Consider the following 14,709-nt stretch of genomic DNA (forward strand, 5'->3'; position numbering starts at 1 on the left):
GAATTTGGGAGACAGGGTCGACGGCAGAAGGTGGGGGCAGTGCGGTTAAGTGGTGACGGAGGTGTATTTTGGGAAATTCCAAAAAGGGGTGGTCTGACACGTGGGCCGGTGCTCTCGGACGGCAGTTCTCAGTGCGAACCGCTCTCAGAAAACACCCGTAAGAAAATTTCTGTGCGGTAAAACACGTTTCGTTCGTCAGCAAGAAAAAGTGTGCGGAGTGTAAACGTGGACGGCAAGTGATGTATGTCGTATACAATTTTTATGCGGTGCTTGTGGGTATGCAGTTTTAGAAGGCGAAAGGGGGGCCGGGGGGTGAGGCAGTAGGGGAAGTACTAAAGAGCGATAGCAGGGAGGAAGAAGCCGTCTGTCTATCTTTTTCTACTTCTCTCTGGGGTAAGCAGGAGTTGATGCTTTCTTCTTTGAAACGGAGAATTAGGGTTCTAGTGGCTTCTCGTGCAGCGTGGAGTAATTTTTTGGGTTAATTTTCTTTTTGATTAGTTCTTTGTTGTCTCTGGTTGAAATCGTCTAGGGTTTCTGCTCCGTTTTTGGGGTATTTTTCTATTTCTGCATGCTACCTTTTTTCTAATGTGTGATTTTATGGTTTATGAAGGATTGGCGAAGAGGAAACGGAGTTGGTGGAGGTTGTGAGGTTTTGAAGAGGGAATACTTAAAAGGTAAAGTGGTTTTCATCTGAATCTTCTTTTCCTCGGTTTTTCCTTGGATTCTCTGTAATGCCGGTGTTGTTTCGTAAGATCTGTTGTGATATCATCATGGCTTTGGTGCCTCTTTTTTTTTTTTTTTTTTTTCCCCTTCCGTGCTCTTAGTATATGTAGACTAGGATGTGTGTTAGTGTGGGTTTTTATAGTTTTAAATAATCTTCTTTCTCTACAGATTTGGTTCTTTACTTGGGAAGAGGTTCATCTCTTGTTTTTGTTTTTGTTGCATTTCTATAGATCTTGTTTTCATGCATTTTTCATCTTCTGTTTCTTTGGTTTTATGCGACATGCTCACTTTCTAAAGGTATTTTGCTGAGCTGCTTCTTAATGTACGGTGTTATGACGCTATTTGTTTGTCGATCTGGATAGGGAACCTATTGTTCATCTTTGTTTGGAATCTATTTGTGCCTATTGTGCAATGTTTATTTGAGCTATTGCTGTTTTAAGTTTTGTTGAGGGTGTTTTTGGTGTTGATGGTGGTGGAGGTAGCAAGCTTGGACAATGCCATTTACGAGATTGGTGCGTGCGCACAACTACCACGTTCGTACCCTGTAAATTAGCTGAACGACTGGGTCACATGAGGGGGCTAGGGTACTGTGCATGCCCTCTTATGCCTCTATGTGAAACGTAATATTCATCAAGTTTGAGCTTATTAGCTCTGGCATTATTAATGTTTGAGCTGGTGTTCAAGGCCTTGTGGTATGCGTTCGCAAGGAGGCCTTGTTCTATGGCCTCATGTTCTTTTTCCTCTCCCAGTTATAAAATCTACTGTAATCTTATTATTATCATATCTTCTGGAGTTATTACGTTTATAGTATGCTTGCTTATTATTCACGGAGACCTGTAAATTTGGCATCATGTGTTTTCCTCCACCCAGTTATAGAAGCCACGCTTGTGTAAATTAGTAGACCATGTGAAATGTAATGTTATTATGCAATATCCTGTAGAGCTATTATGGAGTATGTTGACCAGAGGTGATAATGCCAGTATAAAGTATTTATTGAAGTACTTGTGGCTATGTTTTTTTGTGATGGGATGCGGCAAATTTAAGTAGTCATTTGGACAAAAAGACTTAAAAATTGTTGGTATAATTCCTTACTAATGAGTAGAAGTCATATACTCTGATATGTGATGCTATAACAACAGTTTTTAAGTTTTGCATCTCCTTGTTGGAATGTATTAAAAAGAATATTTGTATATATACTTTTGGAAGATGAAGATTATGGTCTAATTTCTACTTCTTTGAATGTACTTGGTTTTTTTTTTTTTTTTTTTACTTGGTTACTGTTATATTTTCTACCATGCCTATTTTGTGTTACTTGATGCGATCTAAATGTTGAAAGATGTTTGCTTATGTGCTGTTTGATGGGGCATGTTTGATGAAGATCTAGCTTCATGTTATTGTGGTTTGATATGATTTATACTTTTGGATTCTGTTTTTAATTTTTAGCTAGAGATTAGTTTGATGCAGGAGCTTGTCACTTATCCTACTCTTGATCAGACAATTATTTTGTCCAAGCATTGCCGTTTGATCAGTCTTTTTTTTTTTTGCTAAGCAAAATGCCATGCTGTCAAATATTTTATAATGCTTTAGGATAATTGTTAATACTGTCAATTTTGTAGTTCTGGATTTCAGTTTTGCAGCATCTGTATGCTTGTAAATTCATATGTTAGGTATCAAATTTTTCCCACTTGGGTAGGAGATGGAGTCCCATGAGGGTTTTGACCCTGAATCTGATACAACTGATGTTCTGCCTCCACCTCCGCTGGAGATACCTCCAAATGTTGTTCCAATCAAAGCAGATGGTGAACAAAGTTCCCCTCCAAAGAAGGCAGCAAAGCCTAAGAGGGTGCCAGTGACAAGACCTGGCCTTGCAAAGAGAGGGCAGCCGATTACCCTCTTAACCAATCATTTCAGAGTTGCTGTTCGAAATGTGGATGACTGTTTCTACCATTACAGTGTATGCATGTTCCTCCCCTTTTTCATCTCTTTATGTTATCTTGGTTGATGGGAACAGGTTTTGTGATCTCTTGGTTGTCTAGTTGTATTCAATCTTAGATGCCTTGTTAACAGGTTTCCTTAAAATACGAAGACAATCGTCCTGTTGACGGGAAGGGTATTGGTAGAAGGGTAATTGACAAATTGCAGCAGACTTACGACACTGAGCTGGGAAACAAGGATTTTGCATATGATGGAGAAAAAAGTCTGTTCACTATAGGTGCCCTTCCTCAAGTGAACAATGAGTTTACTGTTGTGCTTGAGGACATGGGCTCAGGCAGGTAATTTTCCATTAATCTGCCATTTTTGCTGTTTGTATTGCCTTGGTTGTCTTAATTGCATTCCTTAAGAAAACTTATGACCATATTCTTCATTATTCTCCATTGTAGAACTGCAGGCAATGGTAGCCCAGGGGGGAACGACAGCCCTGGTGAAAGTGATCGGAAGCGACAGAGGCGTCCATATCAGACAAAGACTTTTAAAGTTGAACTTAGTTTTGCTACTAAGATACCTATGCAGTCCATTGCTATGGCTCTAAGGGGTCAAGACACAGAAAACTGTCAAGAAGCCTTGCGGGTTCTCGATATCATCTTGAGGCAGCATTCAGCAAAGCAGTAAGTTGATTTGTTTATGTTTTAATGATTCAAGGCTGAGAGTCATGGGATAAGTAAACAATCTACCTTTCTGATGATTTTGTCCTCATCCTGCTGCATTTTTTTAGGGGTTGCCTTCTTGTGCGCCAGTCCTTTTTTCAAAACAATCCTTCAAATTTTACTGAAATCGGTGGTGGTGTCTTGGGATGTCGGGGTTTTCACTCCAGCTTTCGGCCCACGCAGGGTGGCCTCTCATTAAACATTGGTATGCCTCTATCCTTGTATAACTGCAATATGTAATTGTTCTCATGACTTCCCCATGAACAAACTTGCCCTGGTTTGCCAAAGTCTTCTATTTATATCATCATGATTATTCTTTTGATCTGCACAGATGTCTCATGGTAATTTTTTCCTGCCGTGCAGATGTCTCAACTACCATGATTGTCAAACCAGGGCCGGTAGTTGATTTTCTTATTGCCAACCAAAATGTTAGGGATCCCTATAGCATAGATTGGGCAAAAGTAAGCTGTAACTGCTTGATGTTTTGATGCCTTCCCCTTCCTTTATCATAGTAAATTTATATTGATAATTTAGATGATGAAAGAGATGTGGCAAAACTATTGTGATATTACGGACGCATGGATCTGATTCTTGGTATGTTAACAGGCTAAGCGGATGCTTAAAAATTTGAGGATAAAGGCAGGTCCATCAAATACTGAATTTAAGATTGTTGGGTTGAGTGACTTACCTTGCGACCAACAAAAGTAATCCTTTTTTCTTGGCATCTTCAGATTAATATTTTGTTCTGCGCTAGTACATTTATGTGTTATCTATCATTTTTGAGTGCCTTATTGCCCTATACATTTATGTGTTATCTATCATTTCTGAATGCCTTATTGCCCATGTTCTGTTACTTGGCTAAGAACGGTGGCAACCCTACTGATTTGATTCTATATAGTGTCCATCAATTTTATTATTTTTCCTGGATAGGTTTGCACTGAAGCAGAGGGGCAGTGGGAATGGGGATGATATTCATACAACAGAAATAACAGTCTATGAGTATTTTGTCAAGTATCGTCATATAGAGCTAAGGTATTCTGCGGATCTGCCGTGCATTAATGTTGGTAAACCAAAGCGTCCCACCTACTTTCCCATAGAGGTGTGTGAAACTAGCTCTCTTAATTACTGTTCAATGGATATTCAATGAATTTCTTTTTCTATGATGCTTATAGAAATTTGTTTGCTTCTTTAAATTCCTAGCTCTGCACCTTGGTATCATTGCAACGATATACAAAAGCGTTAACGAATCTTCAAAGAGCTTCACTTGTGGAAAAATCTAGGCAGAAACCCAAAGAGAGGATGGATGTTTTAACAGGGGTACTTTTTTTTTTTTTAATCTCCTGTGTGACATTTTGTTTCTTGAAGCCACGTAAGCTATGTACAGATGACTTGTTTATAACTCTTTTCATGTAGGCTTTAAGATACAACAATTATGATGCTGATCCAATGTTGCGGGCATGTGGTATTTCTATAAATACACAGTTTACTCAAGTAGATGGTCGCGTTTTACCTGCACCTAAGGTTCATTGGTTTTGCAGTATTTGGAGTTGTTTCTTTTTTTTTTTTTAATCCTTTTTGCTTGGCTGCTAGTTCTGGTGTTCATGGCTAAAGTTCTGCAAAACCTTTTGATGCAGTTGAAAGTTGGCAACGGTGACTTCTTTATTCCAATGAGAGGGAGATGGAACTTTAACAATAAAGTGATCTTTGCTGCAATGTTGTGCTGTACTTTTCTCCATGTTTTGTCTGGTAAGTGTAACGATGACACTTTTTCTTGTGCAGAAACTAATTGAGCCCACCACAGTGGATCGATGGGCTGTCGTGAATTTTTCTGCTCGCTGTGACATACGGAATCTCATAAGGGACCTGATCAAATGTGGAAGCATGAAAGGAATTGTAGGTCTATTTTCTTCGTCATTTGCTGTTTTCAAATAAGATGTGCTCTTGTGACTAATTTGTTGTTTGCCAACAACTTGCTCTTGTAGACCATAGAACAACCCTTTGATGTGTTTGAAGAAAATCCTTCCATGCGGAGGGCTCTGCCTGCTGCGAGAGTGGAGGATATGTTTGAAAGGATCAAGTCAAAACTTCCTGGAGCCCCACGGTTCCTTCTATGCCTTCTTCCAGAAAGGAAAAACTCTGATGTTTATGGTTTGTTTCATGCTTATTTGTTTCTGCTATGCTGTTTTCATTTATATTTGTCCTTGCATTTTATGCTGGTGAACTAATAAACATGTTAGGTCCTTGGAAGAGAAAGTGTCTTTCTGAATTTGGAATTGTCACGCAATGTATTGCACCTACTAGAGTCAATGATCAGTACCTTACCAATGTTTTGCTGAAGATCAATGCTAAGGTGGATTTGCTTGTGCTCTCTATCTTGTTTGGACTTGTTTTTCTCATTGCACTAATGTTGCCTGTTTTTGCTAATTGGTGCATCTTACTGGGACAGCTTGGTGGAATGAACTCTTTACTGCACATTGAAGATTCTCCGACCATCCCATTTGTTTCCAAGACTCCCACAATTATTTTGGGTATGGATGTGTCACATGGCTCACCTGGCCGGTCTGACGTTCCCTCGATTGCTGCGGTATGTTGCATGTACCTGAACTTTGTTTACTAAGTTTTTCTCAGGTTTTGGAGTGATAATCCTTTTAATTGAATAGTGCAATACTCATCGCATTACTGTTTTTTCTGCCCATTTGGGTAGGCTTCTTTAAATGCCTAGTTCTTTTTTTTTCTAGCGCTTGTTCATTGATTTACTAATTGCGATTTATTTTTTTTGTTCTTGTTAGGTTGTAAGTTCGCGTGAGTGGCCACGCATTTCTAAATATAGAGCTTCTGTACGGACCCAGTCTCCTAAAGTTGAAATGGTAGACAACTTGTATAAGCCTGTACCAGACGGTGAAGATGAAGGCATTATACGGTAGGATCCTAGGTTATAGTGATTGCTTATGTGTTTTCTTGTAAGCTGTTGAGTTTCAGTTGTCTGTGATTTCTTTCTATGCAATCTAATTTGTTGCCTTGATGTTAAAAAAAATATCCTATACGAAACATGATGCCCATTATCTGTCTTAACATTTTTTTAATAAAAAATTTGACATCAGTGTTATCTGCTGATGTGTTATTCAGTTTCTTACTTGATTTCATTTGATGACTCAAGGGAACTGCTGATTGATTTTTACACCAGTTCTGCAAAAAGAAAGCCTGACCAAATTATTATTTTCAGGTATGCTTTTCCCCAAGGCTGTCCCAAACTCCTGTCTTTCTTACACACACACACACACCTGGTTCAATGCAATTTTATGATTGAATTTTACTGTCATTTTGTGGATATCGTTTGTTTATCTGTGTTTACTGCTACCTTTAGTGCCCTTTCTTTCTTCGTTCTAATTAATCTATCATGTCTGAGACTTGCCACTCATCTTTTCACTGATATGCAAGTACTAGTAAATTAATTTGAAGTTGTAAAAGATGGTCAAGGTGACATTTGGTGTAAGTTGAGAGCATTGTGTTTTGGTTTTATTGCATAATCATTGTAAATCAGATTTGCAGAAAATTGTTGTTGATTTTTCCAGTTCTACTCTTTCTTGATTAAATGTGGTTGTGATTGTGCCTTTGCAATTCTGTCTTTTTCTCCATAAATGTGCTTGTTATCCTTGTTTTTTGTCCACTTAATACTGCCTAAGATGAGTAGTTGGATTTTAGGGATGGAGTAAGTGAGTCGCAGTTTAATCAGGTCTTAAACATCGAGCTGGATCAAATTATTGAGGTACTTAGTTGCACAACTTGTTTTTTGTTGTGGGGCAAACTATGTGAGATTTACTTTCATTTTTTCTGAGGTCCTTGGCATTTTCTATCTTATTGTTGCAGGCTTGCAAATATCTTGATGAAAAGTGGTCTCCTAAGTTCACTGTGATAATTGCTCAGAAAAATCATCACACAAAGTTTTTCCAATCTAATAACCCTCAAGAGAATGTTCCACCTGGTTTGCCTATTTAAGCTCGAACTGTATTTAATTTCACAATCTACTTTGTGCTGTCAATGGTTGAAATCTCCAAGATACTTGAAACATGAGACTTTTGCATTTTGCTTTCTTTTTCATTGTACAGGCACAGTAGTTGATAGCAAAATATGCCATCCACGAAACTATGATTTCTACATGTGTTCACATGCAGGCATGATCGTAAGATTTCTTCACACTTAATGTTTAGTTTGGCTATCAAGTATTGTGGATTTACCTGTAATGGCAGTTTAATTTTGGCGACTTGTCTTGCTTTGTCCACGTTTTGTAATTCGAATGATATTTTGGGGATTCCTTACTATTTGCTCTTAAATGATTAGTTTGTTCTTTCATATTGTTATTGAGGATTAATATTAATCTGTCTCACGCTTACATATAAAATTTGTGGAAGCTTATCTTTTATCTGTCATATAAATGTTTATCTTTTCTTGAACCATAATTACCTTACAGGGTACCACTCGGCCCACTCATTATCATGTTCTTCATGATGAGATTGGGTTCACTGCTGATGATCTGCAGGAACTTGTTCACTCGCTTTCCTATGTGTACGTGTTTCCGTCTGAAAATTTGCTTATTGACTGCTGTACAAAATCGATGTTTTTGACTGATACAAATTTTGGCTACTGTTCAGTTACCAGAGGAGCACAACTGCCATTTCTGTGGGTAAGCGTTTGCACTGAGTTTGAAACCTATATATTGTGCTCCTAATTCATTTCTATGATATGCTATTTCTGACTGGATATTGATCTTTACTAGGCACTCAGATTTCTGGGTTTTGCCATATTCTGTCGGATCTATGTGGCTTACATATTTGTCGTACATTACCTTTTTTTTTAAATAAAAAAAGTGTCTTAATATATGAATGCATGATTGGTTTCAAAATTTTTATACTTGTAAGTGTTGCATTTCTCCCAGTTGCACCGATTTGCTATGCCCATCTAGCAGCGACGCAGGTGGGTCAGTTTATCAAGTTCGATGAGATGTCCGACACTTCTTCAAGCCATGGGGGATTCTCGGCAGCTGGGGGTTGCCCTGTTCCGGAGTTGCCAAGACTGCATGACAAGGTGTGCAATTCCATGTTTTTTTGCTAAGGTGGCTACGTGCTGTATAGCTGAGCCCTTTTTTTGTTAATCTGGATAGAACTAATTTAGCAGTTGCTGGTAACTGTTTCGCATGTGTTAAGGCACCTGCAGCCATTGTGGAATTTAGATTGTGTCAAAGGCTCCTGCAGCCAGGAGATTTAGAAAACAGGATGCAAGTTTTGTTCATAGTCGTTTATGTCTGGAGATTGTTCTATATGAGCATATATTACTCTTTGACCAGTAGGTTTTCAGTGTCTCTTCTACATACAGCTATCATGCTGAATTCTTAAATGCCGGATTGACGCGCTATTTAAGAGGTAAGTTATTAAGTGGTATACCCTGATGTGCGAAGAGGGCCCGATGTGTTTAAAAGCAGGACTGTTAAACTGTTGCTTCTTTATTAGACCCCTCTTTTCCATAATTTTATGATGCATGATTAGTGGGAAGGTCACCATCTCGTGTTGGTGTTTTTGTTATGTTAAATTTAATTGTTCGGATGGGAGATTTTGATGCTGGAGATTTTGGATTTGGGAATAGTAAAATGTCCACGGGAAGCAGGATGCCCTATGGATCAGTATGCCCTATGGATGTGAGGTTTGTTGTGTCTTCTTACCGAGAAATTATTGAATGCACCAGGTGCGAACCAGGGAAATGGCGGAGCATATGCACGGTGGATAGCACGCAATCGGGAATTGGTGAAACACGAGCGTTGCGTGTTTATCCACCGTGGGATCTGATGTGGTGCAATTGCACCTGGTGCATGCGATACGGAGGCCTTGATACTGTGGTTTTAGTGATGTCAGAATCCCAATCACGGCTTTTCAAGTGTCGTTCAAGTTTGTTGAGACAAGTTGGCGGTTTCGTATTTATTCTCGGCGGTAACCATGCTGCAGGGTTCTCTTCTGGTTGGCGTTTTGGCGGGTCCTCTGTGGTGTTTGTTTATATGGCGTTTTGCGTTAAACATTGAGTAAATCTCGATTGAGGTGTAAGCATCATGGGTTAACGTTACAAGGTGGAAGATAGGAGGTTACCGCTGGTATTTCATATAATTTGTCCTTTGGGAAACGTGGAACGGCCCGCCTTCTACCCTCTCCAATCTTCTCATCTGTCTCTAAGGTTGGAAAAGGCATTAGTCTTCCTATAATATCCATCTTCTAGTTTGTTAGACCATCGTTGCTCTTCAGGCAGAATTAACGTCTTTTAAAGTCCGGCCCAGCTCCCGCCGGTTTGGGTGGCTTCTTCGCAAACTCAGGCTCCCACGCTGAGGCTCACGTGGTCGGATTTCAGCCTCATCTTTTAATGTCGGTCACCTCAACTTTCCCCTCCATCTTTAATCCTTTTCACCTCTTGCACCCTGGCCCATCTCTCTTCGTTTTTTCATCCGGATTTATCCCCCGCTGATTCGGCAATCTCGGTAGGAGGATGGAGCTACAAAACGGAAAGATGGATGCACGAAGCAGAGGAAAATTTTTTTAGATGAAACTCAGACGGTTGTACGATGGCAACCAAAGGAAATAGAAAAATAAAGGGACCCATGTAGGCGTTACACTTGTTTCTTATTTTCCATTTTTAAATCATATAAATAAAGATAAAAAACATGTTTGATACTATTTATTATTATTTTTTATTTTTCAAATATCACTATAATTATTTCTTAAACAATAACTTAAGAAAATTTTCATTTCAATATTTTTAAAAATAAAAAAATTATATTTTTCCAGCACCACTATTTTCATCCTGGCCAGGTGACCAATATCTCCCGGCCAGGTGACCAATATCTTTTGCTATTATTGTTGCCATTGTCATTGTTGCCATCTTTGCTATACCATTGTCAATCTTGGCATCATTAACCAACTCATCTTTACTATCATCGTCGTATTTATATTTTCAAAATAATTGATTGATTAAGAATATCTATATTTTAAAAATTTAAAAAATAAAATATTTTTTTATTTAAAAAAATTCATAGTTGTCAATCAAAATTTACTTCACGTATTTTTTTTTTAGAATTCATATCTATCTCAAGTTCGAATCAGGTTGGATATTGGACACTTAATGAGTTAGTTAAAATTACCATCTCTAGATTTTAATTTTGATTTCATTTTGATATCCGATAAGACAACAGATGATGGGATTGCAGTTCATTTGAAGGCATAGCAATTCCACTTTCATATAGAAGAATGGTCATTCACATGAATGTGAGAAGAATAATATTTTTTAATAGAACTAATAAATTATATTAATAATATTAAAACATAATAAATAATTAATAAAATATCAAGTAGTATAGAATAGAATATTATATCTTCTCTTATTCGGAGGTTTACTAAGTACTGCATACTAACAAATAGGTATTTTGGATGTTAAAAAGCAAAAATAGAAATATAAACTTTCAAATAGTATTGAATAGAAAAGATCAAAATTTATTAGATAAATATTTAAATTAATTAAAATTAATTTCTAAAATTACAAAATAGAAATAATAAAATTTAAGAAATAATAAAATAAAGTAAGAAAATTATGATTAATCCAAAAATAGTGTTAGATTTAAGATATGATATATAAATAAAATAAATAATTAAATAATCAATATAAAATTATGAAGTAAAATTAATGATTTATTAAAAAGTAATATAAAATTGATTATGTTATATAACTAGATAAATTGAAATTACATTTTAGTTGCTGTTCTTTTTCTTACGTTCCTTCGTTTCACATCTAAACAAAGGAATTGGAATCATGATTGAGTCTTTCTACCTTTCATCCTCTTTCTTTTCCAATTCCATTTTGATTCTTTTCTCTTTTAGGAATCAGGATGGTATTATATTTTTAATTTAAAAAAAAGGAAATACATTCCATAGTTTTTAGAAAAATACAATTGAACCTTGCTAGTCTGACAAAAGATTCCTTGGGTATGTTGATGTGTCAATAAATAGCATTTACCATATAATTTCGTAGACACATTTTTTGCCACTTATTATATGTTGGAGCTTTGCATGATGGAACTGTTGCATTGGTTTTATTTTAAGTATGCATGAATGAAATGCATAGTTTGAAAGCTGATTCAGACACTATCATCTTATTATAATTTTTTGGTATGTGTCTCAAGTATACTGTTTTTCCGATTAAATTGTTCCTTTGGTGTACCAAAATAGTTAGTAATGAACTCTCATTAAGAGAATATCATAGTCATTATGCTTCATTTTTGAATATTTCATGTTATTTCCCCAACTGTTTGACATGTTTTTTTTTTTTAATCATTTCTCTCAAATGAACATTGGCATTATCATTATTTACTTTTTTAGATTGGAACAAAATTTCCTTAATTTCTTCTTTTATGACATCATAGCTTGACCAAGGATGCTATGCCCTTTCACATATAAAGGTATAGTTTGATTGTTTAGATCATGAATAATAACCATTTAACATAAAGTGGGCTTCTATTTAGTCCACCTAACAAGATCGGGCAAAAAGGAAATGAGAAATTCTTTATGCACCGCGGGTTGTAAAATCCGACATGGTGTATACCATTTTTTTTATGTGATTGGTCCACGTAACTATCACTTTCCAACGCGCATTTAATATCTGTAATTTCACTTTTTCATTTAAAAATTTTATATAACTAAAATATTCTTATTTTTTGAAAAAATTATGACGTCCTGTGGCATATTATGACTTTCTACGTGTAGGATGTCATAATATAGCTCAGAAAATTATGATATCCTATGGCATATTATGACATTCTGCATCAAATTATAACTCCCTGTCAGAATGTCATAATATGACCTAAGATGTAATAATATAGAAGCGGCATTTTTATCTAACCACTTTTTAATGGAGTCTTTTACCAAAATAATTTTAAAAAAAAATTATTTATAAAAATAATATAATTTTTAATTTATTTATCAAACTAATGCAAATCTTATAAAACACCATTCCAAACGGTGTTTTATAGTATCCACGTCACCACCCCTTTTCCACGTGGATGGCGAACAAAAAAAAAAATTAAACTCGTCATTCGAAATGGCGTTTTTGAAAATATCATTTGAAATGGCGTTTTCAAAAATGCCATTTCAAATGACGAGCTTAATTATTTATTTTAAAAAAAATAAAAATAAAAAAAATAAAAATTTTAATTTTTTTAAAAAATAAAAATTTTAATTTTTTTAAAAAATAAAAATTTTGATTTTGATTCAAATAAAAATCATCATTTCAAATTAGTATCCCCATTTCAAATTATTTTTTTAAAAAATTATCTAAAAAAAATGGTGTAAAAAAATAAAAAACACCATAAAAAATAAAAAGGGAAAAGAATTGAAAAAAATAAAAATTATAATTCTAAATTTTAAGAAAATAAAAATTTTAATTTTAATTCAAATAAAAATCATCATTTCAAATTACAATCCCCTTTTAAAATTAATTATTTTAAAAAAAAATCCCAAAAAAATACCTTAAAAATTTAAAAAAATAAAAAATACCATAAAAAAGAAAAAAATAAAAAAATGAGAAAAAAATAAAAATTATAATTTTGAATTCAAAAAAAATAAAAATTCTAATTTTAATTCAAATAAAAAATATCATTTCAAATTACTTTCCCCATTTCAAATTAGTTTTTTAAAAAAAAATATCCCAAAAAAATATCTTAAAAAATTAAAAAATACCATATAAAAAAATGAAAAAAATAGAAAAAAATAAAAATTATAATTTTAAATTTTAAAAAAAATAAAATTTTAATTTTAATTCAAATAAAAAATATCATTTCAAATTACTTTCTTCATTTCAAATTAATTTTTTTAAAATAATATCTCAAAAAAAATATCTTAAGAAATTAAAAAAAATAAAAATACCATAAAAAATAAAAAAATAAAAAAAATAAAATTATAATTTTAAATTTAAAAAAATAAAAATTTTAATTTTAATTCAAATAAAAAATATCATTTCAAATTACCGTCCCCATTTAAAATTAATTTTTTTAAAAATATTCCAAACAAAGAAAAAAAATACCTAAAAAAATACCATAAAAATAGAAAAAAGGGTAAAAATGAAAAAAAATTAAAATTAAAATTTTAAATTTTAAAAAAAATAAAAATTTGAATTTGAATTCAAAAAATAAAAAAAATAAAAAATACCATAAAAAAATAAAAAAGGGAAAAAATAGAAAAAAATAAAAATTATAAATTTAAATTAAAAAAAATAAAATAAAAATTTTAACTTTAATTCAAATAAAAATTATCATTTCAAATTACTATCTCCATTTTAAATTAATTTTTTTTATTAAAAAATCTCATAAAAATAACTCAAAAAAATAAAAAAAATTAAAAATATCATAAAAAAAAATAAAAAAATTGAAATGAAAAATGCCAAAGGAAATGGTGTTTTTGAAAACGCCCTTTGGAACGATGTTTTCAAAAACGCCATTCCTTTTGGCATTTTTGTTGCTTAAGATAAAAAAAAAAAAAAAACTCCCTCTTCTCCGGCATCTTCCTTCTCCTCTCCGACGGCACGGCGGCGAGCTCCGACGGCGGTGAGCTCCCTCTTCTCTCTTTCCTCTTCCTCTCTCTCTCCCTCTTTTTCCTGGGCCTGCCGGCGACAGCCGGCCGGCAGCGGACCTGCGTGCCCCCCATGTCACTAGCCCATCGGTGGGCCGACGGCAGCCGCCCCGCCCCTCCCCTTCCCTTGGCCGGCCGGCCGCCCCTCCCCTTTTCTTGGCCGACCGCCCCGCCCCTCCCCTTCCCTTGGCCGGCCGCCCCACCCCATCCCCACCCACGGCGGTCCCTCCCCAGCGGTGGCCTTGTGGTGACCGACCGACGGCGGCCCTACGGCGGGCCCCCGACGGCCCCACGATGGGCCCTGGGCGGCGGCCCCACGTGGCCCGGCAGTGGCCCCATGCAGCCCGATGGTGGCGGCCCTGCTGCGGCCGACCGATGGTGGTCCCCAGCGGCGGCCCCGCGCCGCCCTGTGGTGGCTGACCGACGACGACCTTGCGGTGCCCTTCTATTTCGATCTTTTTATTTTTTATTTTTGTCTCATTAGATTCAGATTTGTTTTAAAATTCGATTCGACCCTAATTTAATAATTTTAAAATATATTATATTTCATGGAATCATAGATCCGTTAGTTGACCAATATAGGATATTCTACGGTATCCGTATAAAATATATATTTGATTATATATTTTTGTACGAACATCGTAAAATATATATATTGGTCAATTGATTGTCCAGTTTGGACAGTTTAAGAA

The 14,709-nt window shown here is 35.3% G+C and overlaps 1 protein-coding gene across 5 annotated transcripts; it reads left to right on the forward strand.

The window, feature by feature from the left end:
- The first annotated feature begins 310 nt into the window (after positions 1-310).
- On the forward strand, positions 311-8,711 carry LOC105061038 (protein argonaute 4B). Of its 5 annotated transcripts, none has more exons than XM_010944964.4 (24): positions 311-393; positions 611-674; positions 2,391-2,677; positions 2,791-2,996; positions 3,105-3,329; positions 3,437-3,573; positions 3,732-3,829; positions 3,975-4,072; positions 4,299-4,467; positions 4,569-4,685; positions 4,782-4,889; positions 5,003-5,065; positions 5,148-5,261; positions 5,351-5,516; positions 5,606-5,718; positions 5,815-5,952; positions 6,158-6,288; positions 6,526-6,591; positions 7,071-7,134; positions 7,236-7,350; positions 7,475-7,548; positions 7,837-7,931; positions 8,018-8,049; positions 8,302-8,711. In XM_010944964.4, the coding sequence occupies exons 3-24, from the start codon at positions 2,420-2,422 to the stop codon at positions 8,475-8,477; spliced, it is 2,763 nt and encodes a 920-aa protein (XP_010943266.1). In that variant the 5' UTR covers positions 311-393; positions 611-674; positions 2,391-2,419; the 3' UTR covers positions 8,478-8,711. The 5 variants fall into 5 exon arrangements, 4 of the variants coding, with proteins under 4 accessions (XP_010943266.1, XP_010943265.1, XP_010943268.1 ...); XM_010944963.4 differs by having other exon boundaries at positions 2,417-2,677; XM_010944966.4 differs by having other exon boundaries at positions 386-477; positions 2,417-2,677.
- The last annotated feature ends 5,998 nt before the right edge of the window (positions 8,712-14,709 follow it).

The sequence above is a fragment of the Elaeis guineensis genome, chromosome 1 (assembly GCF_000442705.2).
Source record: "Elaeis guineensis isolate ETL-2024a chromosome 1, EG11, whole genome shotgun sequence".
Lineage (NCBI taxonomy): Eukaryota > Viridiplantae > Streptophyta > Magnoliopsida > Arecales > Arecaceae > Elaeis > Elaeis guineensis.

Bases quoted from the DNA above. Each gene is read 5' to 3' on its own strand.
- LOC105061038 (XM_010944964.4), top strand. From the start codon at position 2,420: ATGGAGTCCCATGAGGGTTTTGACCCTGAATCTGATACAACTGATGTT. The intron at 5,066-5,147 runs GTGATCTTTGCT...TTTCTTGTGCAG, and splicing joins GATGGAACTTTAACAATAAA to AAACTAATTGAGCCCACCAC. The intron at 5,517-5,605 runs GTTTGTTTCATG...TAAACATGTTAG, and splicing joins GAAAAACTCTGATGTTTATG to GTCCTTGGAAGAGAAAGTGT.